This window comes from Callithrix jacchus, chromosome 18, assembly GCF_049354715.1.
Source record: "Callithrix jacchus isolate 240 chromosome 18, calJac240_pri, whole genome shotgun sequence".
Classification (NCBI taxonomy): Eukaryota; Metazoa; Chordata; class Mammalia; order Primates; family Cebidae; genus Callithrix; species Callithrix jacchus.
Window position 1 is genome coordinate 48,705,225 of NC_133519.1, and position 23,673 is coordinate 48,728,897.

The following is a 23,673-nucleotide window of genomic DNA, read 5'->3' on the forward strand; positions in this document are numbered from 1 at the left end:
GAAAAAGAAGAGTGTGGATTACACCAAAATCTGATCTTTGTAATTCAGTGTAGTGGAGAGAATCTTAAGATACCTTCCTTCAAGTTTCTGTTCCTGGTTATTCAGCCAGTCACTAATCTAGATAGTGCTGTGAAGGGACTTCAAGTTATAATTAAGGGTAATAATCAGGAAACTATGAAATAAGGAAACCAGCCTGGATTATCCAGGTGGTCTCAGTCTAATTCCTGAGCCCAAAAAGTAAAAGATGAAGCCAGAAGAGTCCGTTGAAGAGATCCAGCAACAGGAGAAATCAAGAGAACTCAAACATGAAGCACACCATTGGAGGCTGTGTAATAAAGGCCGAAGTCAGTGACCAGAGAGAATCACTTAGGAGCTAATGTCACCTCCCTGTTTCCAGCTAGCCAAGACGGGAATGGAGATACAGTCTGCAAACCGCAAGGAGCTGAATTCTGCCAACCAGCTCGACGTGCTTGAATGGTTTTTTTTCTCTCAAAGCCTCCTGGAAAGAGCTCAGCTTGTTGACACCTTGAGTGTAGTAGCTCTTTGAAACCCAGAACAGAGAACTCAGTCTAAGCCAAGCCAATCTAGACTTCTGATCATCAGAACTGTGAGAAAATAAATGTGATGTTTTCGACTGCTCAATTGTGTAATTTTTAGGGCATCAATAGGAAACTAATGTGATTAATATAATCATTAAACTTCCTGCAGAATGAAAAACAGAAATTTTAAATATGAGGAACTAAAAAGGGGACATTACAGTAGGGCCCACAGACTTTGGGAAAATTGGAATGTCGTGAGCAGCTCTTTGCCCATAAATTTAGTGACTTGGATCAAATAAATGCATCCTTTAAAACACAAGTTCCAGGGCCAATCTAAAAGAAATACATAATCTAAGATGTATTATATCTATTAAATAATTATTTTTGTAGTTAAAAACTTCCAAACAGGGGAAGTGCCAAGTCTCAACAGTTTTACTGGTGAATTCTACTAAACATTTAAGAAATGTACAGAATTTCCAAATGTACAGAATTTCTTCTGGAATATAGAAGAGAAGAGAATGCCTTCACATCCATTTTAAGAGGCTAGCATTATTATAACTCCATAAACAAATTATTCTAAAACGTAGAACCTACATATCAATATTTCTCAGGAACATAGACATGAAAAACTCAAACTTAATGCAACAATATTTAAAAGTATGTCATGGACAATGGGTTTTACCCATTAAAAGCCGCTTCAGTAATCAAGAATTGATTAATTCACTACCAAAAAAAAAAGAAAAATTACATGATGACCACAATAGATGCATAAAAATAATTTAATAAAATTCAACATTTATGTTAAAAAAAATCTAAGCAAACTGAGAAGAAAATAGAATTTCTTCAGCCTTTTCAGGTGATCTAAAAATGTCTGCAGATAAAAATATACATACTAGTTAAAGGTTTTCTTCTAAGAGCAGAAAGAAAGTAAATGTATCAGATGTCATTATTTACTGAAGATCTTAGCCAGTGAAATAAGTCAAGAAAAAGATAGGAAATGCATGAAGTGTGAACATTATTTATTTATTTATTTATATACAGAGGCAACAAATATCTACAAAGAATTAACAACCAAACTATCTATAAATATCTTCTAAATCAAATAAATTTACCAATCTTGCAGAATACAAGGTCAACACACAAATATATATATACATTCTGTGTATGTGTGTATGTGTATGTATATATGTAATACATAAGACATATGATACATTATACATACATGTTATATACATGTGTGTATGTATATACATGTGCTGTGACATAAAACAAAACCCAAAAGATAGATAATATAATCTGGTGCCATAATAGTATTAAACATAATATATAAACATGAAAATATATTTATTACACATATATACTGTATATGTGGGTTTGTATATATGTGTGTGTATATATATATATATACGCACACACATATATGTATGTATAATGTATTATAACAATGAGCAATTGAAATTAAAATTTAAGGTACAAATTTTCAAAAGCAACAGAAAGCATGAAAAATTTAAGTATAAAACGAGTGCAATATTTTTAGTACCTGTATGTTGAAAACTACAAAACAGTGATGAAAGTAATCAAAGACGACCTAAGTATGAGGAGATACATGAATAAGATGGAAAATTGTGTGTCTTAGAATGCATAGCATTTTACAGTGTCAACTGTAAATAAATTAACATATTGATTAATATAAATTCTGCTAGTTAAAATTCTAGCAGAATTTTACTGAAATTAACAAATCGATTCTTAAATTTATATGGAAATGAAAACAAGAATATCCAAAACAATTTTGATAAAGTACAAGATGAGAAGAAGTATACTACCTACTCTCAAGATTTTCTATAAAGTTACAGTCATCAAGACAATGCAGTGTAACAGTGTAATATATACACAGTTCGATGAGTGGAACAGAATAGAGTGTTCAGAAATATACTCTTTTTTAAAATTCTAAGTATATGTAAAAAATAATAGATAACGTTTTTAACAGTGGTGCTGAGAATTTTTAATATTGATAAGCAGTAAAATAAACAATCTGGATCCTCACCTTCTATTATGTAAAAAAATTAACTCACCAAATGACATGAACTTCAATATAAAACCTAAAATTTTAAAACTGCTACAAGAACACACAAGAAAGTACATTTGTAGTCTTTAGTATGACAAATATTTCTTAGATATGTTACCAAAAGCATGCACCATAAAAAAAAAAGCCAAGGTAAGAATTCCTGCTCTTGGAATGTACCGTTAAATGATTAGAAAGGCCTTAGAAACTTAGAAATACTGTGCAATCAATCTTCCAATAAAGGGCTTGTATATATAAAGAACTCCCAAATCTTAATAAAAAAACAAACAATCCAATAAAAAAAGGTAATAGAGTGGAACATATGAAAATATCCTCAACATCATTAGCTGTTAAGGAAAACACAACATAATCTCACAATGAGATGTCATTATATACTTAATAAAATGGTTAACATTCAAAACAAACAAGCAAGTCATCGCCACAACTGTAACAACGAACCAAAGAGACCATATGTTTGCAATTAGAAAAGGCAAGTGAAACTCTCATACACTGATTGTGGGAATGCAAAATGGTACTGCTACGTTAGAAAAAATTCGGCAGTTTCTTAACAATGTTAAATAGACATTTACTAAAATATCCAGCAGTCTCGCTTCTAGGTATCAAACTAAGTGAAATGAAAGCTTATGTTTATGCAAAAGCATGTAGGTGAATATTTATAGAAACCTTACTTGTGATTGCTCAAAACTATAATTCAGAATACCTTTCGCTTGGGTGATGGATGACAAACTGAGGTACATCACACAATCAATTCTGCCTATCAGTTTAAAAGTATGACACATTAAGTGCCAGATCATGTATGGATCCCAAATGAAAAACACTAAATGAAGGGAGTCAGAGTGACAAGGAGTGGACTATGTGGGTTCATTTTTTGGATAGTCTAGAAAAGGCAAATACATGGGCAGAAAACAGATCGATGGTGATGGAGCTGTGGAGGGGTCGCTGACTAAAAAGAGGCGTGAGGAAATTTTCTCTGAAAGCCTTCTGTAGTTTGATTGTGATTCTGTTCACTTGATTGTATAGCTTTGTCAACACCCTCAGAAATGTAAACTGAAATGGGTGTTTTGGTCAATGTAATTAATTTTTAATAAAATGAATGTAATAGGTTTTCTTCTTGCTTTTATTAACCTAAATGTTAACATGTGACTATAATTGTATATAAAAATATCTTAAATGCTGGATTATTTTATTTAAACAATATTTGCATTAATTAAAATTACAAAACCTGTATTATACAAAGCAATGTTTTAAAAAGATGGTAATTTATATCATTGATTGTAGAGATCAAATAAACTTGAATTTAAGCCTTATTCTTTGCCCTAGATTTCTATTCTAATCAAAATACAGTAGGTCCTCATGTTTGTAGATTAAGTATTTGAGAAGTTGCCTGCTTGCTATGATTTGTTACTTCAAAATAAATGCTCAAGGGCTTTTGTGATCATTTGTGGGCAGGGTGGCAAAGTATTTGAGTCACATGATGCACACTTTTCCAGCCAGGACAGGCTAAGACCACATACTACCTTATTATTATTTTCTTTCTGCTGTTATATTGAGAAAAAAAAAGTCTTATTTGCAATCTATACAATCTTTTAGGTTTTTTATTTTTTTAATGGCCCCCAAACATAGTGCTTGATATGGTTTGGCTGTGTATCCCCATCCCAATCTCACCTTGAATGAATTGTAATAATCCTCACAGGTCAACGGTGAAACCAGGTGAAGATAACTGAATCATGGGGGTTGGTTTTTCCCATGCTGTTCTCACAGTGAGTGAGTTCTCATGAGATCTGATGGTGACGGTTTTATAATGGACTTTTTTCCTTTTGCTAGGCACTTCTCCTTCCTGCCATCATGTGAAGAAGGCACATGATGTTTGCTTCCCCTTCCACCATGATTGTGAGTTTTCTGAGGCCTCCCAGCAACAGAAAACTGTGAGTCAATTATACCTCTTTCCTTTATAATTTACTCAGCCTAATATAGTCCTGAAGCATTGCCTAGTGTTCCTAAGCACAAGAAGACTGCAATGTGCCTTAAGGAGAATATAACATATGCTAGAGAAGTTTCCTTTGTGTATGAGTTATAGTGCTGTTGCCCATAAGTTCAACGTTAATGAATCGACCATGCTATACATCAAGAAAAAGGAAGAAAAAAATTGTTGATCTGTTTATGAGGCTACTGCCGAAGCTGCTAACGTAACATCCCTAGTACATGCTGAAGGTATGGAAAAGATGGAAAAGGGAATGCATTTATGAATTCACAAATGGTGACAAATTAAAAAAGCATAGCAGACGGCATTCTTGTGAGGCTGAAAGCCAAAGAAATTTATGGTTATGTTATTCAGGAGCAGGGAAATACTAAGTCCTTCTTGGCTAGTCCTGGCTCGGTTGCATGTTTCAAAATGTGATATGGCCTTTTTTTGTATGAGAGAGAGAGAGAGACAGAGAGAGAGTGTGTGTGTGTGTGTGACTATTACTTATGCTGTATAACACCCTTCAATACAAGAGCCAACAGAGTGAACTCAGAATAAATCAAGAGTTTGAGTAAATTTAGTAAATTGAGAATAAATTGAAAAATAACATTTAAATGCAAAAAAATTGTTAAGTGTTACGTTATATGTAGCCTGAAAGGAAAAAGAACTGCCCTAACTTGATAAATTTATCAACTCTAAATATTTGAATGTGTCAGGTGTCAGGCATACTTTATGTTTCTTAATTTTTTAAAGTACATGCATATCATTTTAACTGGTGAAGAAACCCATCTCTAAATTTTTTTATCATAAGCTTTAAAATTAAACACTAGTGACAATAAAACGTCTGAAGAAAAAGGGCTCAGTATACTGAATCTTTATCACTTTATTGTAATAGATATATAATGACACTGTAAGTATTCCTAGAGTATTTGATCTATTCGTACTTTGCCTAATATAAAAAATAAGGCGAATAACTCGACAGTATTTAAACAGTGCACATATTTTTGTGAAACTATATTTGTATACAACTGATTTTAGGTGATTGGGAAGATTGTTAAATATTTTGCCTTCATGATAATCTTCCCAATAATCTTTTCTGTTTATGAAATAAGATAGGTCCCAAGTTTTATTAAGTCTGTTTAAGTTATTTTAAAATAAATACTCAGGGATTTTTGTGATTATTTGAGGACAGGGTCACAGGATGCACCCAATCCCAGCTGAGATAGATTGACCCCATTCTACTTTTTTTTCACCTCTTAAATTGCAAAAAAAAAAAAAAAGTCTAATTTGTAATCAATGCTATGTTTTCTGCACCTTTGAATTTTATGTATCTCTCTCTAATAAAACCTAGGCTCTATCTTATTTTATTTATGTAACAATAGCATTGCATTGATGGTTCTGTTAGATAATTGTCTATGGACCACACTGAGCCTTTCTGTTTCTCTGCTTTAGTTGCTTTTACCTCTTTTATGCTTTATTTTATATAATGCTGTATATCTCACACACACGTAGAATTCTACATCTAAGAACTTTGCTTACAATCTGCATTTAAACAAGTCATGTAAATCCTTGAATTAGAAAAATAAAAGTGATTTAATAAGAAGGAGCAGAAATATTGGAAAAAACAATGCTTCAACAGCCATTTGATTGAGTATCTACATGTTTCTGTAGGATTTTTAAAAAAATCTGTACTCAGTAGAACTCTATGTCGTTAATATACAGTAAACCACTGTTGCATTGGGATTGAGCTATGCGGCTGTTTGCTCTTAAAAATTGGTGCACAATAAGAAAATCTGTACACTGAGGTATTAAGCTTGAGAGTGGGCAAGGATAAAGACAGCTTATGGGAAAAGAGGGACTAATCATTTACTTTATATAAAGGATTACTTTGGAAACCCCTCATCATTTGTATAACCTTCTTTATATGCCTAAGTGACATAGAATATTTCATATAAATTTTTATCTGGGAGAAAAAAAATATAGTAACAGCTAATTTGTTTCTGGGATTTTTTGATTTTTTTATTTTTTGAGATGGAGTCTTGCTCTGTCGCCTAGGCTGGAGTACAGTGGCATGATCTTGGCTCACTGCAGCCTCCACCTCCCGGGTTCAGGTGATTCTCCTGCCTCAGCCTCCCAACTATCTGGGACTACAGGTGTGCGTCACCATGCCCGGCTAATTGTTATATTTTTAGTAGAGATGGGGTTTCACCATTTTGGTCAGGCTGGTCTTGAACTCGTGACCTCGTGATCCACCCACCTTGGCCTCCCGAAGTGCTGGGATTACAGGCATGTGAGATTTTTATTTAATGTAGTGAATTTGAAACCACTTTAAAATTTAAATAAATTGCTGAATTCTTCACTATAACGTGAAGAATTAGCAAATGTGAGATATGTGATAATGTGAGAATTAGCAAAGCATCTTCTTTCGAGGTAATCTGTTAATTTTTCATCCATTAAAATATAGAAGCCCTGCTGCTACACTTGTGTACTGTGTTAGACAATTTGCAAAGTTCAATCTTCTAATTTTTTGTGGATTCTTTTATTTTGTCTTTGACATCAGTTAATGCTCTAGCTGCTTTTCTAAAGACCTGTCATTAACAAAATAATGTGTTTTTGTTATACTCCTATTTAATAATTTCATGGATATCACAAACTGGAAGATTAGTTAAGAATCAATAATGTTTAAATTTTTTCTCAATGTTTCTGCATGAAATGTGCATTCTTTCTAACATGTAACAACCTCAAGCTATTTTATTCATCAGCAATTTGTGTCTATAAACTCTGCTTGACTGAAGAAAAATGTTTATTTTCTTTCTATTTAAGTAATACAGAAAAGCAAGACGGGCTAAAGCCTGGGTCACAGGGCAGTTGTCTGTGCTGCACACTCAGTGGAAGGGGAGTAACACATTAAGTACATTTCTCAAGTGTCTCACCATAAAAAATGAGAGGTGAGTGAGGTACTGGATATGTTAATTGGCTTGATTTAATAATGTCACATTGTACACACATACCAAAATATCACACTGTACCCCATAAATATACACAACTATGATTTGTCAAGAAAAACACGGGCACAAATGCTCTGGCTAGAGGTGACCCTTGCAGGTGTCTGTAAATCTATTCTGGGGAATAACTGTCAGCCAGTACATCCAATCTCAGACATTCAGCAGAAATAAACATTTCAAAATTGTATTATATATTGGGACTAGGCCTATTAATATTCTAACTGGCTCTCCTCTCATTAGTTTCAGAAGAAGGGCAGGGCAGCCTGAAGGTTATTAGGGGCTCATTAAGAAAAAGCTTTAATGCAATAAACCAGGAGCATAAAATAATAGTACTCCGATGTTGTGACACAATATTTAATGATCTTAGTCTACAAGCTGATGTTAAGCAAGAGTTTTTAAATTATCATGCTTCATCAGGGTATCAGAAAGTAATTAAAAGGCAGTTAATGTGCTGCCATTTTTCATTTCTCCATAGATATAGAGAGAAATTAAAAAGCAGAAATAAAATAATTTTTAGTCTTATTTAAGTTTCAACTTCATAAATCAAGGGCTAAATTTGCAATCCCTAGGCTTTCTCACTGGCACTTAATATTCTGTTTCTGAAATATTCCACATATCATTGATTTCCTAAAAGGTCAAAATTTACTTGGTCCTGATTTTACTGTAAGACTTGGTTGTAAGAGTGCACCAAAAGAATCACAATATCAACTAGTGCTCTCTTCACATATCATGTGTAAAACCATGGAAAAGAAAATAACATCCCTCATCCTTTGCCTCCTACCTTCGAAATGGAAGAAAAAGAAGGTAGCATGTAGACAAATATATATCCCAACATTGACTAAAATATTCAAGTTTAAGAATGATCCTTTGCAGGGCAGGGTATATAAATCACACCATATTTATAGAAGGCTTCACTGGCTATTTTCCAGGAAATGGTCACAGTGCACACGTTCATGGCCACCCCCCATCACCACAAACCAAACCCACCACCTCACAGCCCATTTATTCTTCAAAAGATGGCAATTAGCAGCACAAAACTGGACTCTGGTGTCCCATTTATTCTGAATGCATAGTTAATATGACTTTATTTCAGTTTCTGGTTTACTATTGATTCCCAGCTTAGAAACAGGCTCTGTTATTTGTGTATTTCCTAAATTAACTTTTTGAGACATGTATTATGATTATTATAACTATTAGAATATTATCTATTCAAAGAGCTTAACGGAAGACTACAGTCTAAAAATCCCCAAAGACACATTGAATGCATAAATAATCAGAGGTAAAATTTTTGCCAGTTGAAGAATTTCTGAAAAAATACAGCTGTAAAATGCAATTACTTAGTTTTCTGTAAATGAGTGACAAATAATTAAAAATAAAAATAATACAATAGTCACCAGTAACTATCTGTACATGTCACATGTGGCTTCTGCAAATCAACTGATGATTAGATCACCATTTTCTTCCTATGGTAAAAATATTTAAGGAGCTCGTGATACATACCAGTGGCAGGGTTAAAGACAAATTTTAATTTGATTTGTAATTTGCTAAAAGCACCTTCATTGTATAACTGATCTGATATATCTCTGCACTTTGTCTGAAATTCAATATTTTTTTTAGCTTCTGGGATTGATAAGCTAAAATTGGATCATCCAGGGTGGAAAATCAGTGTTCTGTTAACAGACTGTAGAAACATTTCTTACATAAGTACCATTTTGTGAGTCATAAAGATCCTTTACTTTTAATGCTTTACATGGTTTACCTTTAAATCACATACATAAGAATTATTTTGATAACCTTTAAAACATATTTTCTGAAATTAAGTTCATTATGTCATTGCAAAAAAAAAAAATCAATAGAAGAAACATGACCATGTTTAAACAGTGCAAACTCTCTGCTGCTGCTTCACGAAAAGTGAATTACAAGTCTTATATTGGTTCTTTAGTAAAGATACTTAATATCCATCTCATCAGAGGACAGAGTAAAGTGGGAGTCCCTGCTGAAATGCGAAGCGTGTTTTGTCTCCTGTCTCAGTAGAGCAGTGGATTGAATAGTGCTTCTCAAAATTCATCTTTACCCAGAACCTCAGAAAATGACTTTATTTTGCAATAGGACCTTTACAGATGCACTTAAGGAAAAGATTGAGATAAAGTCCTCATGAATTAGTGTGGACCATAAATCTAATGAGTATCCTTCTAAGAGACAGAAGATATCGGTGCCAGATATAGGTGAAGGGGAGGAAGGCAGTAAATCACACTGCCACGTGTGTACCTGTGCAACTATCTTGCATGTTCTTCGCATGTACCCGAAAACCTAAAATGCAATTAAAAAAAAAAGAGAGATGGAAGAGTGCAGATGGGGACTGTTAAGGGAACGGAAGGCAATGAGAAGACAAGTAAAGATTGGGGCTAAGCTTCGGCAAGCAGAGGCACACCTGTGGCCACCAGAAGCCAGAGAGGCAGGTAGTGATAACTGCCCTAGAGTTTTCTGAGGGAGCGTGACCCTACTGACAGCTTGAATTCAGACTTCTGGTCTCTAGAACATATTTCTGTTTTTATTTGTTTTTCTTTCCTTTTTTTTTAGATAGAGTCACTAAAGTGCAACTGAAGTGCAGTGGTGCAGTTGTGACTCACTTCAACCTCCGCTTTCTGAGTTCAAGCAATTCTTGCTTCAATATCCTGATTCTCAACCTCTACCACCAGAGAGAGAGAGAGAGAGAGAGAGAGAGAGAGAGAGTGAGTGAGAGTGTGTGTGTGTGTGTGTGTGTGTAGTAGAGTCAGGCTTTGACCATATTGGCCAGGCTGGTCTCAAACTCTTGGCCTCAAGTGATTCCCCCACTTCTGCCTCCCAAGCATTTCTGTTGTTTAAAGCCACCAGATTAGTGAAAATTTGTTATGTGAGCTCTGTGAAACTAACACAAGCTGAAATTTACAACGGTGTCTCCACTTCCTCTGAGCTAAGGGTGGTTGTTAGCTTGGAGAAGTTTCAGAGGATCAGTTTTGAAAAAAAAAAAAAAAGAGAAAAGCTGATTCTAATATAAAGCCATTAAAGTAACATTAATTTAGACTATGACTGAAAATATGAGCCATAAATCAGACATTTATAAAGATATGAAAAGTTATATAAAGACTGTGCAAAACACAAAGGGTACAATAAATGCAAACATTCCTTAGCAAATGAGAATATAGTTTATGAAGACAACAGTGAATTTACTAGATTGTTTTCACAGAGTTAGGGAGAGTCTTAATTAGAAGGAACCTTTAAGGTTACCTAGTTTTTACCTAGTTTTCTGTTTCAGTAACTCATCAGGTAGTGGACTCTCCTCTTTAAAGTTATTTCTAAAGTTCCTTCAGCTTCTTCTTGAACTTGAGTGGCAGAAATAAGTCATTTCATTTTTAGACAGCCTTGTCAGTATCGTCTTCATTATAATAATCCCAGACCCCTGTTCTGCACAGGAGACCTTCAAATACTTATGTTTTATTCAGGCAAAAATGCCCGCTTCTTCCTAAAATTCCTTATATGATATGATTCATTTTCTAGTCTTCTTGTCATCCAGATCAAATTCGCGTGGAAACAATATGACTCATGATTTTCTTAAAATAAAAATTTCAAAATTAAAAACTATTCTTCTAGTTATTCTAATCAAGAGAGTAGAATCATATTGGCTTCATTATCTATATCTTTATTTCCATTTAAGTTGCATTAGCATTAACTGTCAAGATACTCCTTTAGTGTGAGAACCACCACGAGTGCTTATTGCTTTATATTTCTGCTTCTAAGTTACTTTTTCATTAAGTATTATAATATGATACTTAATGAAAAGTTTTATACTTTTTAAAACTTTGTATCTTGTTAAATTATAAGGACTCTCCATCTCTGTTCTATCTTTTTAGCTTACCAATTTTGTAATGTCTGTTGCTCTCCTTTCCAATTTAATTCATGAAAATGTAGAAGTGTATCCTTTATTTTAGCATTTTGTTTTATATATATATATAATGTTAATACCTTTTACTAAACTTTTAATTAAGCCAGAAGCTGAATTAATATAAAAATATTAATAAGGGTGAAAATTCAAACATCTTTTAGTATAAAGCAGTCCTTAAAAAAAAAAAAAAAAAGATTGAAAACTAGTGATCCTGTACAACCTCTAAATATTACTTAACTCCCAGAGTCAGGATTTCACTCCTTTTTCTCTCTTTTGACTTATTAGTCCCTAATGCCTAGCAGTTCCAAAATAAATTGCGAAGTTAATCAATGAATTTGACTTATCTTAATGGGTCTCTTCTAATGTTTGTTTGTAGGCCTAATACCTTCTTTCCCTTGTGATTATCATTCCATCTATCCTGAGTATAGTGGAAGGTCAATTCCTTATTTAAATAACTCATATACAGCACTGTTTCTAGATTTACAGAGAGGGGCTCATCCACATAATTTAAATGGGATTTCATTAACAATAATTTTAGTCATATATGTAAAAGAAAAATTGGACAGATCACTGTAAATTTTTTAAAGAATAACTTAATAAGTAACTTCTCAAAAAAATGTAAAATTCACCTCTATCAATTAAGATTCCACAAATAATGTTTGCCACTTTGTACAGGATGAATTATTTCTTAGGAAGGCTACCTGGCTCATTAGAGGATAGACGCTTGTTAAAATATTCACGACAGAATAATGTCTTATTATAGAACTGTAAGGAGGAGGAAAGCAGTTCTTTTTCTGTTAAGTCTCCAGTTGGTTGAAACCAAGAACACGCTCCCACAGTCATCCAGTATATAAGAAATTGATATAAAAATTAGATTGCACTATTTGTTAAACCTATAAAAAATAAACTGGATTAACAAGTCTTTTCCTCAGCATTTTCTCCCTCACTGTCTATTTGTGAGTTTAAATTACAGTCACTGAGATATGAATGAAACTTAAAGAAGAGTAAGAGGTCAGCTGAATCATTTATATAGCTAGAAAATATAGTTATAACATATAAATTATTAGTAGTTTAAAATCATTTCGGTCTTCCAAATTTAGCAATGGTGATCTAGATGATTTGGACCAAAATTTCTGATAAGAAAATAGAAAAATTGTCCAACATAATGAGATAATTCTATAATAAAAACATAAAATTAAGAATTTAATTATGGTTTAATAACATGTAAGACACAGATTGAGATACAAATGAGGAACTGGTACATAGATCTGGAAAAAAAATCCAGAGTGGTCAAAGAGAAACAAGAATTTAGACAAAAGAAAGGGGTAAGATTAATGGGACATTTAATTGGAATCAAAGAAATAGGACTCAGACAAAAGGATGCAAGACACATTTTAATACATAATAGGTAAGACAGATTCAGAATTGATGAAAATTCTTTATACTTTTTCAAAAGGTACTATGAATCTCAAAAAGGACAAATAAAGAGGAAAACATACCAGATAATGTCACAGTAACAACTATTTAAAAATTCTGTGCCTGTATCAAGATGTTACATGTACCTCATAAATGTACTATTATATATCCATAATATTTAAAAATAAATTTTAGAAGATAAAATCTTGAAATTAGTAATTAAGGCAGATGATGTTCAAAGTAAAACATTCAATAGATAACTAACTTCCAAAAGAAAAAAGTAATAAAATGGAATGGAGTTTTCAATAATAGAAATTTTTAAGTTATCAGTACAATAATAAGGGAATATTATTCAAAACTCTACGTCAGTCAATTCAACAACATAGATAAAATTGTCCGATCTTGTAAAAGATAAAAATTACCAAAAATGTTATACAAATAACATATAAATATGCTTAGTTTTTTCTCTATTGAAGAAAGTACAAAAATATAAAATCTTTTTACAAACACAACACCAGCCTCCTATAAATTCACTGATTTATTCTGTTATATTTATGGAAAAAATAACACTAGCTCTCCACGGAATTGCTCAGGAAATATAGAAGGTGGGGTCATTCTCAACTAATTTTATGATGCCAATAAGTCCATAATACCAGTATCAGTGTCTTTTTCCCCCCTCCCACCTTCAAGCACTATCTTATAAGTAAATCTATAAGCCAGTCTTCCTCATAAACATAGATGTCCAAAAGTTTTATTAATAGCAAAAGGATAGTTGTTAGAGCCCATCCATTATAAAGTGAATGATGTGTCATAAGATAAGGAGTTTATGCAGTGCAGTTTTCTTTTTATTTAAAATCAATCGATGAATCAAAGTTAATTTACCATATTAATAGGAAAAGGAGAAATATCAAGTGATAATTTCAGGAGATTCATTTTGAAAATTTAACACCTATTTATGATAAATTAAATGAAAACTCAGCAAATTGCTTTAACAAGAGAACTTTCTCAACCGATAAAGGGACCTATAAAAAAAACTATAGATAGCATCATAAAAGAGTGAAAGGGCAGTCTCTCTCCCTTATCATATTTCCAAGATTCGGCCGAAGGCAGGAATGGACATTTTTACTGCTTATGTATTGCATTATAATGGAGGTCCTACCCATTTCAACAATTTAAAAATACATACATAAATAAAATACACTAATTTGAATAAAAGTTAAAGCTATTATTATTTGATTTCACCTAATTCTTTTCATAGACAATTTTAAGGAATCTACAAAAAAGCTATTTGAAATAAGTATTTAGCATGTTGTAAAACACACACACAATTGCATTTCAAAGTTATTAAAATAAATGAAATTAAATGAAAATAATTCCATTTACAATGCATGAAAATATATAAAATATTCATAGATTTAACAACATTTGTGCCAGATTTCTAAATTGAAACCATCAGAGCATCCTATAGAGAAGGTTAAATACCTTAATATTTACCTAGATATATCATGTTCATGCACTGAAAGACTTAGTTTAATAAGTTGTTGATTTTCCCTGAATTGATTGACAAATTTAGCAATGTATCACTCGAATTTCCATCAGGTTGTTTGCAGAATTCAATAAGCTGTTTCTAAAATTTATACTGGAGTGCACATGATCAGAATAATCAAAACAATAATTAAAAAGTTATAGAATTCACACTACCCAATTTTAAGACTTAACAATAAAGCAAATTAAAACAGTGTGATATCAGGGTATGTGTGTGTGTTTTTAAAGATGTCAGAAAATTGAATGAGAAATGATAACCTTTTCAACAAATTCTTCTGAAACACATAGATATGTACATGGGGTGGGGGGGAAGCCCACATCAGGCTTGATCCTAACTTTATTTCATTCTGAAACACTGGTAAGAAATGTTGTACAGACCCACACGTAAAAGGTACAACCATGTATGAGAAAACACAGGGGTAAAATGTTTGCAATTTTAGTATTTGCAAATAATTCTCAGGATACAAAAGGCACAACGTGTAAAAGAAAAAATTATAAATATTCACATATATATTTAAATTCATAAAGTATAAAAGTTTCTGAGACAATGCTGCAAAAATGAAAGTTAGGCCTCATCTTGGGACACATTCTACATATATAGGGGGTTGAATGCAAAATATACAAGCAATTTAAATGAATAAAAAGAAAAAAACGTGGGCAGAAGTTTTGAAAATACACTTTACAAAGGAGCATATACATGTAAGCCTGTAAGCATGCGGAAATTTGATCTACGCCACCAGTCAGCAGGAAAATTCAAATTTAAACCAAATGAGATCTTAATACACACTTGAAAGAATGGCTAACATTTAAATGTCTAACAATACCAAGCATTTAACACCAGTTTGGAGAAACTAGAATCGCAAATACTGTTGGTGACAACAAAGTGGTAACAACCTCAGAAAACAATTGACAATTTCTTATGAAGTTAAAGATACATTTTCCATAAAAAACACGAACTTCATTTGTAGGCACAAGTCCAAGAGAAATAAATGCATATGTCCACCCAAAGGCTTATGTATAAATGTTCTTTTTCTTTTTTTTTTTTTTTTTTGAGACAGAGTTTCGCTCTTGTTACCCAGGCTGGAGTGCAATGGCGTGATCTCAGCTCACCGCAACCTCCACCTCCTGGGTTCAGGCAATTCTCCTGCCTCAGCCTCCCGAGTAGCTGGGATTACAGGCACACGCCACCATGCCCAACTAATTTTTTTGTATTTTTTAGTAGAGATGGGGTTTCACCATGTTGACCAGGATGGTCTTGATCTCTTGACCTCGTGATCCACCCACCTTGGCCTCCCAAAGTGCTGGGATTACAGGCGTGAGCCACCGCGCCCAGCCAAATGTTCTTTTTATAATAGATCAAAGCTAGGAACAACCCATATATCCAACAACTTGTGAAGAAATGTATACATTGTACATATACACAAAATGCTATACTTGTTAGCAGTAAAGAAAATACTAGTAACATTACAAATAATACAGTCAACATAAACCTCAAAACTGTGTGGAGGGAAAGAAGCCAAGTACACATGATTTCATATTTTGTAATTCTCTTAATATTAAATTTTAGAAAAAGCAAGTTCATATGTAGTGAAAGAAACCAAGTCAGTAACTTCCTGGGACCAGGGATTGGGGAAAGGTTTGACTGAAATGGGCCACAGACATTGCTCATTACCCACCAGGAGCTGCATGGAGCTTAGCAAGTGCTTTTCAGTTTCCATTTTAAGTATATATTTGGTTTCTCTCCAATAATTTCCACCAACAGCATTCTCTTGCCCATCTTTATTCCTAAGGCCAAATAAATTTAGAGCATTTTCTGAATTATGAGAGGAATTTTAGTTGTATCCTAAAGTAATAATGATAAAAATATTGGCCAGGCGCAGTGGCTCACGCCTGTAATCCCAGCACTTTGGGAGGCCGAGGCAGGTGGATCACGAGGTCAAGAGATCGAGACCATCCTGGTCAACATGGTGAAGCCCCGTTTCTACTAAAAATACATAAAATTAGCTGGGCGTGGTGGCGCGTGCCTGTAATCCCAGCTACTCAGGAGGCTGAGGCAGGAGAATTGCCTGAACCCAGGAGGCGGAGGTTGTGGTGAGCCGAGATCGCGCCATTGCACTCCAGCCTGTGTAACAAGAGCGAAACTCTGTCTCAAAAAAAAAAAAAATCATTGAAAGGTTTACTTCAACAAATAATCACATGAATTCCCTATGTTCCTGAATTTGTAAAACTTTTAGTGTCTATATTTTCAGGTATCTCTCTCCATTAATTGTCCCAGAAACTTGGAGGCTTGCTCAGTTAAGAAAGGTTAGTCCTGCTTCTAAAGGCCTGCAGACAGAAAGCAGGTCCCATGTATCTGCTGAAACCAACTCTAATACTATTCCTATCTGCTGCTGTAATGCCTCTGATGTTGCTCTTGTAATGTTTTACAGTCTTAAAGGGTGAGGAAACAGGTCTTATTCACAGTGTAACACTCATCTGTGGTGGTTAAAAATCCCCATAGTCTTATGCTTTATTAATTTTTTTTTTTTTTAATTTTGAGATGGAGTCTTGGCTCTTTTGCTGAGGCTGGAGTGCAGTAGTGTGATCTCAGCTCACTGCAACCTCCACCTCCAAGGTTCAAGAGATTCTCCTGCCTCAGCCTCCCAAGTAGCTGGGATTATAATGCCCTGCTCTTTTTTTTTGTATTTCTAGTAGAGACGGGATTTCAGCATGTTGGCCAGGTTGGTCTCCAACTCTTGACTTCAAATGATCCACCTGCCTCAGCCTCCCACAGTGCTGGGATTACAGCCATGAGCCACTGTGCCCGGCCAACTTTATTAAATATTTTTAAGCACAGGTATTAATGAAGCACTCTATCTAGACCAGAGTACTACTTTGAGAGAAATTTCCCCAAATTTCTCAGTCTTATCCAAGGACAAGTGTGTTCTGTGTTTACAATTCCAAATTATTGCACTTGTATTACTATAATATCCTCTGACATTTTCCCCCAGAACATTACTACATATATAAACTAATGACGCTGTGGATCTTGGTGTAGAAACATCTCAACAAATTAGAAGTTCTAATAGTCTGAGACCCCAAAATTTGAGAGTCTGGAGTTGGATTATTCCTGTTATCTGGAGAATTTCATGTATATTATTAATTTTCATTGACCAGGTCCAACTAGTAATAAGAATTTATTTCTTACTATATGCCAGATATGTTTTAAGCACGTTTTATAGATTTTCTTATTTAATTTTCAAATAAACTTCGTGCCATGGTTCTTCTTATTTTGTTTTACCAAATCACAGAAAAGATTAAATAATTTGCCCAAGGTCACACAGCACATATTCAGCAGTACACTAAACTTCTCTTCTACCAAGGGGAAGGAAATCAACCCGTCCTTAAACCACATATAGAGATTTTTACAATTTTCTTCCCAAGAGAATGTTTACTTGGTATAGATTATTCAGTTTTCCTTGTGCCCATACGTTTTTAACAGCGTTTTTTAAGCTTCCACTTTAAAGAAACTGAAAATATCTCCAAGATCCTCAAGTCGGTTTGTCTCTGTGGCGTGCTCTGGCTAATACAATGTTAGCAGGTGTGACACAAGCAGATAGGAAAATGTTTTTGTTGTGGTCTTTTGTACTCCTGCCAATGCTGTGAAAAGCATGTGTTCACTAGCCAGCTAGCTCCAGAAGACAGTAGAGCCCAAACACCCTGTGAGGTTTCCCTGGTTAAGCCTAACTAGCAGAGCCCCAACTGTGCTTGAGTGAGCCCAACTGAAAACAACCTGGCCTAGAGAGGTCACCCCAGCCCATCCAACTAGCCACAGATCCCTGAGCTATCATACCTGGTGGTTTATTTAGTTTACTCAGCCACATGGCAAAGGTCACTGAAAAACGTGATTTGTGTGTAAATCGGAAGGGCTGCTCCATTCATTTAAAAAATAAGTTCATAGGCCGGGCGCGGTGGCTCAAGCCTGTAATCCCAGCACTTTGGGAGGCCGAGGTGGGTGGATGACGAGGTCAAGAGGTCGAGACCATCCTGGTCAACATGGTGAAACCCCGACTCTACTAAAAATACAAAAAATTAGCTGGGCATGGTGGCGCGTGCCTGTAATCCCAGCTACTCAGGAGGCTGAGGCAGGAGAATTGCTTGAACCCAGGAAGCGGAGGTTGCGGTGAGCCGAGATGGCGCCATTGCACTCCAGCCTGGGTAACAAGAGCGAAACTCCGTCTCAAAAATAAAAAAAAATTAAAAAAAATAAGTTCATGTTCCCAGGTTTACCTATATTCTGATAGCAAGCTATTGGCAACTTTCAATTGATAGTTCTTTCATTAAAACTTTATCCAAACTAGACATCTAATTTACATAAAAATGGTAAGAACAATTCATATTTTGGACTCTTATTGTATGTGCCAAGCAGTTTACATGTGTTTTTTGTCATCAGCCTCTTACAATACCAATAAGTAGGTTTTAAAGCTTAAGGTAAGTTTTATCTCCAATTTACAAAAGCAAGAAAATTCAGGTGTTGAAGATTTAAATTTCTTGCCTACATTCAATCAACAGTAAGTAACAAAGTTAGGATTTAAAGCTAGGACAATTTGACTCAACAATTATATTGCTGTACAGAAAGATGAGATTTTTTATTCATAGGGTGTGGATTTGGAATTCTTGTTCATGGACTAAAATAACTGAAAAATATATTTTATCCCAGAGAGCCTCATTTTCCCTGTCTGTAACATGGACATTATCACAGGCATCCCATGAGTTTGAGTATTTTCCTTTTCTTGAGCTGACTTTGGAAACTTGCTTTACAAACAGCGTCCTTGTGTCTGCCCAAGGCATCCCCTCCAGGGAGACAATGTATCACCATGTTCTGATTAGGAGTGTGCTACGGATTTCAAGCTTTGTAATGTGGGAGAGAGGAAAGATGTTTATCATCTCTGACACATTCGTGCTGGTAGATTGTGGAAACTTGACCTTTTTGCCCGGGGATGTTTGCACTGGGATTGTAGATTACAGGTAGGGCTCCAAACCCCCTTCTTGTATCCCCATTTTGCAACTGCCTTGTATTGCTGTCATTTTATGTACCAAAATATCTATCTATCTCTCTCTCTCTCTCTCTCTCTCTCTCTCTCTCTCTCTCTCTCTCTCTCTCTCTGTGTGTGTGTGTTTTGTTGTTGCTGGTGTGTGTGTGTGTGTGTGTGTGTTTTGTTGTTGCTGGTGTGTGTGTGTGTATGTGTGTGTTTAAAAAATCTGAACCCTGCTTGAGGCCCAGGAGGCTGACAGTTAAGGGCTTAGGTGAATTTCTGTGTTTTCAGAAAGAATAAAAAACAGCAACACACACACACACACCACACACACACACACACACACACACACACACACACACACCCGAATGGCACCTCCTGCTTTCCTCTGAGAACTGATCTTTTCATGAAAGTTTACTATTAAGTAGGGACAGTAGCAGTGCTTAAAAAGAAAATTCATATGGAAAGAACTAGGAGGGCTCAGAAAGAAATAAAGGAATAATGGTGAGGGAGTAGCAATGATGGGGCATCAGGGATAAGATGTGGAGGACAACGGTTGGTAGAAGGAAGCTGCTAGAGTGTGCACTGCAGAGGGAGCTGACAGGACTGGGAGGGGGTTGTGTCATCATCCATTTCTGAGAATCAGAAGGGTTCCTAATGATTATTTTTGAAAACACCCAATTATATTTTCCTATTTAGATGGTTAACGTGCACATTCTTATCTCACATGTCCCTCAAGCATTAATTACTTAGGTACCTTATTGAGCTGATGCTAATTTCGAAGTCATTCTTTCTTTTCTAGAGAATAACCAAAAGTAAAATCAGCTTCTTGTTGATTGTGGAGAGTGTTGTCTCAGACGTAGAACCTCAGTCTTGAGATATCTGCTTAGACTCTACCTCCTTTGTGCTATTTTATTTTCTTTTAGATCATTAATGATGTCTGAACTTTATTTATAATAATTTGCTTCATTAGAATACCGTATAAGTTCATTGTGACCAAGAGCTTTTCTAGGGTTAATGCTGTTCTGACTCATAGAAGACATTCAGTAAATATTGACAAATCAGCTGACTTACAAGACACCATGAGGAGCAAATACTCACACAAAGACACACATTTTTCTTCTCTCTGTTTTCTTCCTATTCCTCCAATTTATCCATGTCTAATATGAGAAAAGAACACAAGGTGCAATTGGGTAGCAATCTTATTTTCCCTTTGCTGTTTGAGGAAACATTTTGTTCAGGAGATATGAGAGAGGTATCAATAAAACTTGCTACTAATTTTGACAGAGATGTAGACAGTATTTTGTATGATTATTAGATTGCACTGAGACACAAAAGATCACTGTGTATCCTCTGCCAAAGTGAGGCTCTTCAATCATTGCAATAATGGAAATAGCTTGAAGATTGACAGAACAATCCCTATGTGGATCTCAGAACACATCCAATATAGAATCAAACAATAAAATAGTATTATCCAAGTCTCTTGGACCGTGTCTCTTCTCCCTGATATCAATATCAAAGTTAAAGTTGCTTTCATTAATAATATCGGTTCCTTTTTATTTACTTTTATTTTTATGTTGGTTTGAATAGCCTGAGGTTGAAACTCTGTATTATAATAAACACTCCAGATTTCAGCTGCCTTTCTGACTAAAGGCCCATAACACTTCTCCATAATCAACTTAATTTATAGCAATTCTTTAAACAAAAGCAATATTAGTTAATTAAAAAACAGAAATATATTGATGAATTGATGTCATTAAATGCTCACTTTTATCTAACAAAACAAATTATTGTATTAAAACTCAGGCCATTAATGCAACGTTCATGAAACCAAACAGAACATAGAATGTTAGAAATCTAGGAAAGAGGAACAAAATATAATTTTTGATAAAACTGTTCACTGAGTTCAATTTGCTCTGAAATGTATTTAACATATTTCTTGCACCAGTAGGAAGGGCACATGATGGCAGGGTCTATGTTCTGACTAGTAACTCACACCTTCTTTGCGAATTAGAATATAACCATAGTAGTATGGATTATAAGGTTAGCATCCTAATTCTATTAATCGTATAATGTCTTTACTTAAGAGCTGTTCAAATTATAGTCACTATTTGATGATAAATTCTGTGTTCAGACAGTGGCTAGCTATTTGTTAAGCCCGGTTTGCCTCTTTTATGGAGAGTTGGACTTGAATTTCCAGACTTTGTAGTTAGTTGTGGCGAAATGACTGAATCCTCCCAATGGGAGGTGAGCAGAAGCAATATGTTCTGAAGCCAGTTATGCTCTTCCTACCTCTGACTCACTCACAACCAATTAGATTTAAAAACATATGTTAAAGATAAAAGGGCTGGTCTTGGTGGCTCACACCTGTAATCCCAACACTTTTGGAGGCTGAGGTAGGATGTTTGCCTGAGCCCAGGAGTTCAAGGTTACAGTGAACTATGATTGTGTCACAGTACTCCAGCCTAGGTGACAGAGCAAGACACTATCTCTAACATCAATAACAAAAAAATAAAGGGCCCATGGATGAAAAATCCAGTGTCCATGAATTGTGTGAATTGTTACATTACATAACTAGAAATGCCCATACCTTTACTTTAGGTGAGTCAGAATTAGAATATATTTTTTGAATCATTATGATACATATTTTATTTACCATGAATGTTAAGTTTAACATTAATTCTTAATTAAATTGAACTGCAAGTCATATTATTTCTATAATAATTTATTGGAGAAACATGAAAAATAAGAGCTAAATAAACTGAACAAATGGAAATAAATTTGTTTAAATTGTTTATTTTAATAATTGGCATCAATATTCACTTTCCACATGTAAGACCTACAAATCACATTGATTTCTATCTCCACAATACCTCCATTGTGATAGAGGGAAAATAGGGGAATTACCTTGGAATTCATAGATAAACATATCAAAATAACTGAAAAATGATATGAGGGGCCATTATGTAAAGGGCTCCATTTAAACCTTTTCAGGATTTTTAACTTTGCATATGTTAGCCACGTATACAACTCTTATTCTGTAAGTGAAAACAAAGATTATAGTAAATGTCCTTTTTTGCTTCCTAAAGAAATATGTAAAAAAAAAATGTAGCTCAGAGAAGAGAGCTGTGTAACATAGTGTATAAGCTTTATATTTCCTCCAAAGACTAATTGTAAGATTCTATTTCGAAACCTTAGACAAGTCCCCATGTAATGACTCATCAAAGGGGGCAAAGATTGGTGAAAATTGAGATGATAATTTAAAAAATAAAAACACAGTCTTACTGACAATGGGAAAATACCACCTTATAGCGAATATTATAAATATTTCAGTTAATATGTACTTTGCATGTTGCCCAGGTTGGAAAGCAGTGGCATGAACACAGCCCACTAGACCTCATGGGCTCAAGCGATTCTTCCACCTCAGCCTCATCAGTAGCTGGAACCAGAGGTGTATATTTCCACAGCTGGCTCATTTTTAAAGTTTTTTGTAGAGATGAGGTCTTGCCACATTGCCCAGGCTGGTCTCCAATTCCTGGGCTCAAGCTGTCCTCCTGCCTTCACCTTCCAAAATGCTGGGATTACATGTGTGAGCCTCTGCACACGCAGAAATATATTTTTTGATGCATTTATTCCATGTTTACATTGAAATAAAGGTGTGAAGTACTAAGAATTTAAAATCACAAATTGAATTATTTTTAATGTCATTATTCTGGCTAGACTAATCCATTGACTGCATAATTAACTCATTGCATGCATTCAGTAATTGCTTATGGATGTAAATGTATATATTATTTTATAAACTAACAGATATGAATGAAGAAAATATTTGATCTATAGCAACTACAACCTACATAAGTTATAAATTTTAGTATTTGGTATTTAATTTAGACAAAATAATAAATATTATATATTTTAAAGAGAAAAGCATATTTATTTATGAAGATGATATAACCTGGCAGGAAAAAATCCATAAAACCTTTGAATTACCAGAAACCTACAAAGAAAAGATAAAACCTTTAACCCTATAGTCTATAAACATTTGGTGGACATCAAAAAAATACAGCCATCATATATATACTATTTTCCTCTATGTATCAACTTCACTTATAAAATAATTTTCAATTGATATGCAAATAATAGGTTTTAAATTTTGGTAAAATTGCCCAGTATTACATCCTCAGG

The 23,673-nt window shown here is 34.4% G+C and overlaps 1 protein-coding gene across 1 annotated transcript in view; it reads left to right on the plus strand.

Moving 5' to 3' along the window:
* The window catches only part of LOC144580125 (uncharacterized), a 78,042-nt gene extending 66,588 nt beyond the window's left edge, over window positions 1-11,454 (plus strand). The window contains exon 4 of the mRNA XM_078355191.1: window positions 4,447-11,454. Within this exon, the coding sequence (XP_078211317.1) occupies window positions 4,447-4,486 (40 nt within the window). The 3' untranslated portion in view covers window positions 4,487-11,454. The remainder of the gene's footprint in view (window positions 1-4,446) is intronic.
* The last annotated feature ends 12,219 nt before the right edge of the window (window positions 11,455-23,673 follow it).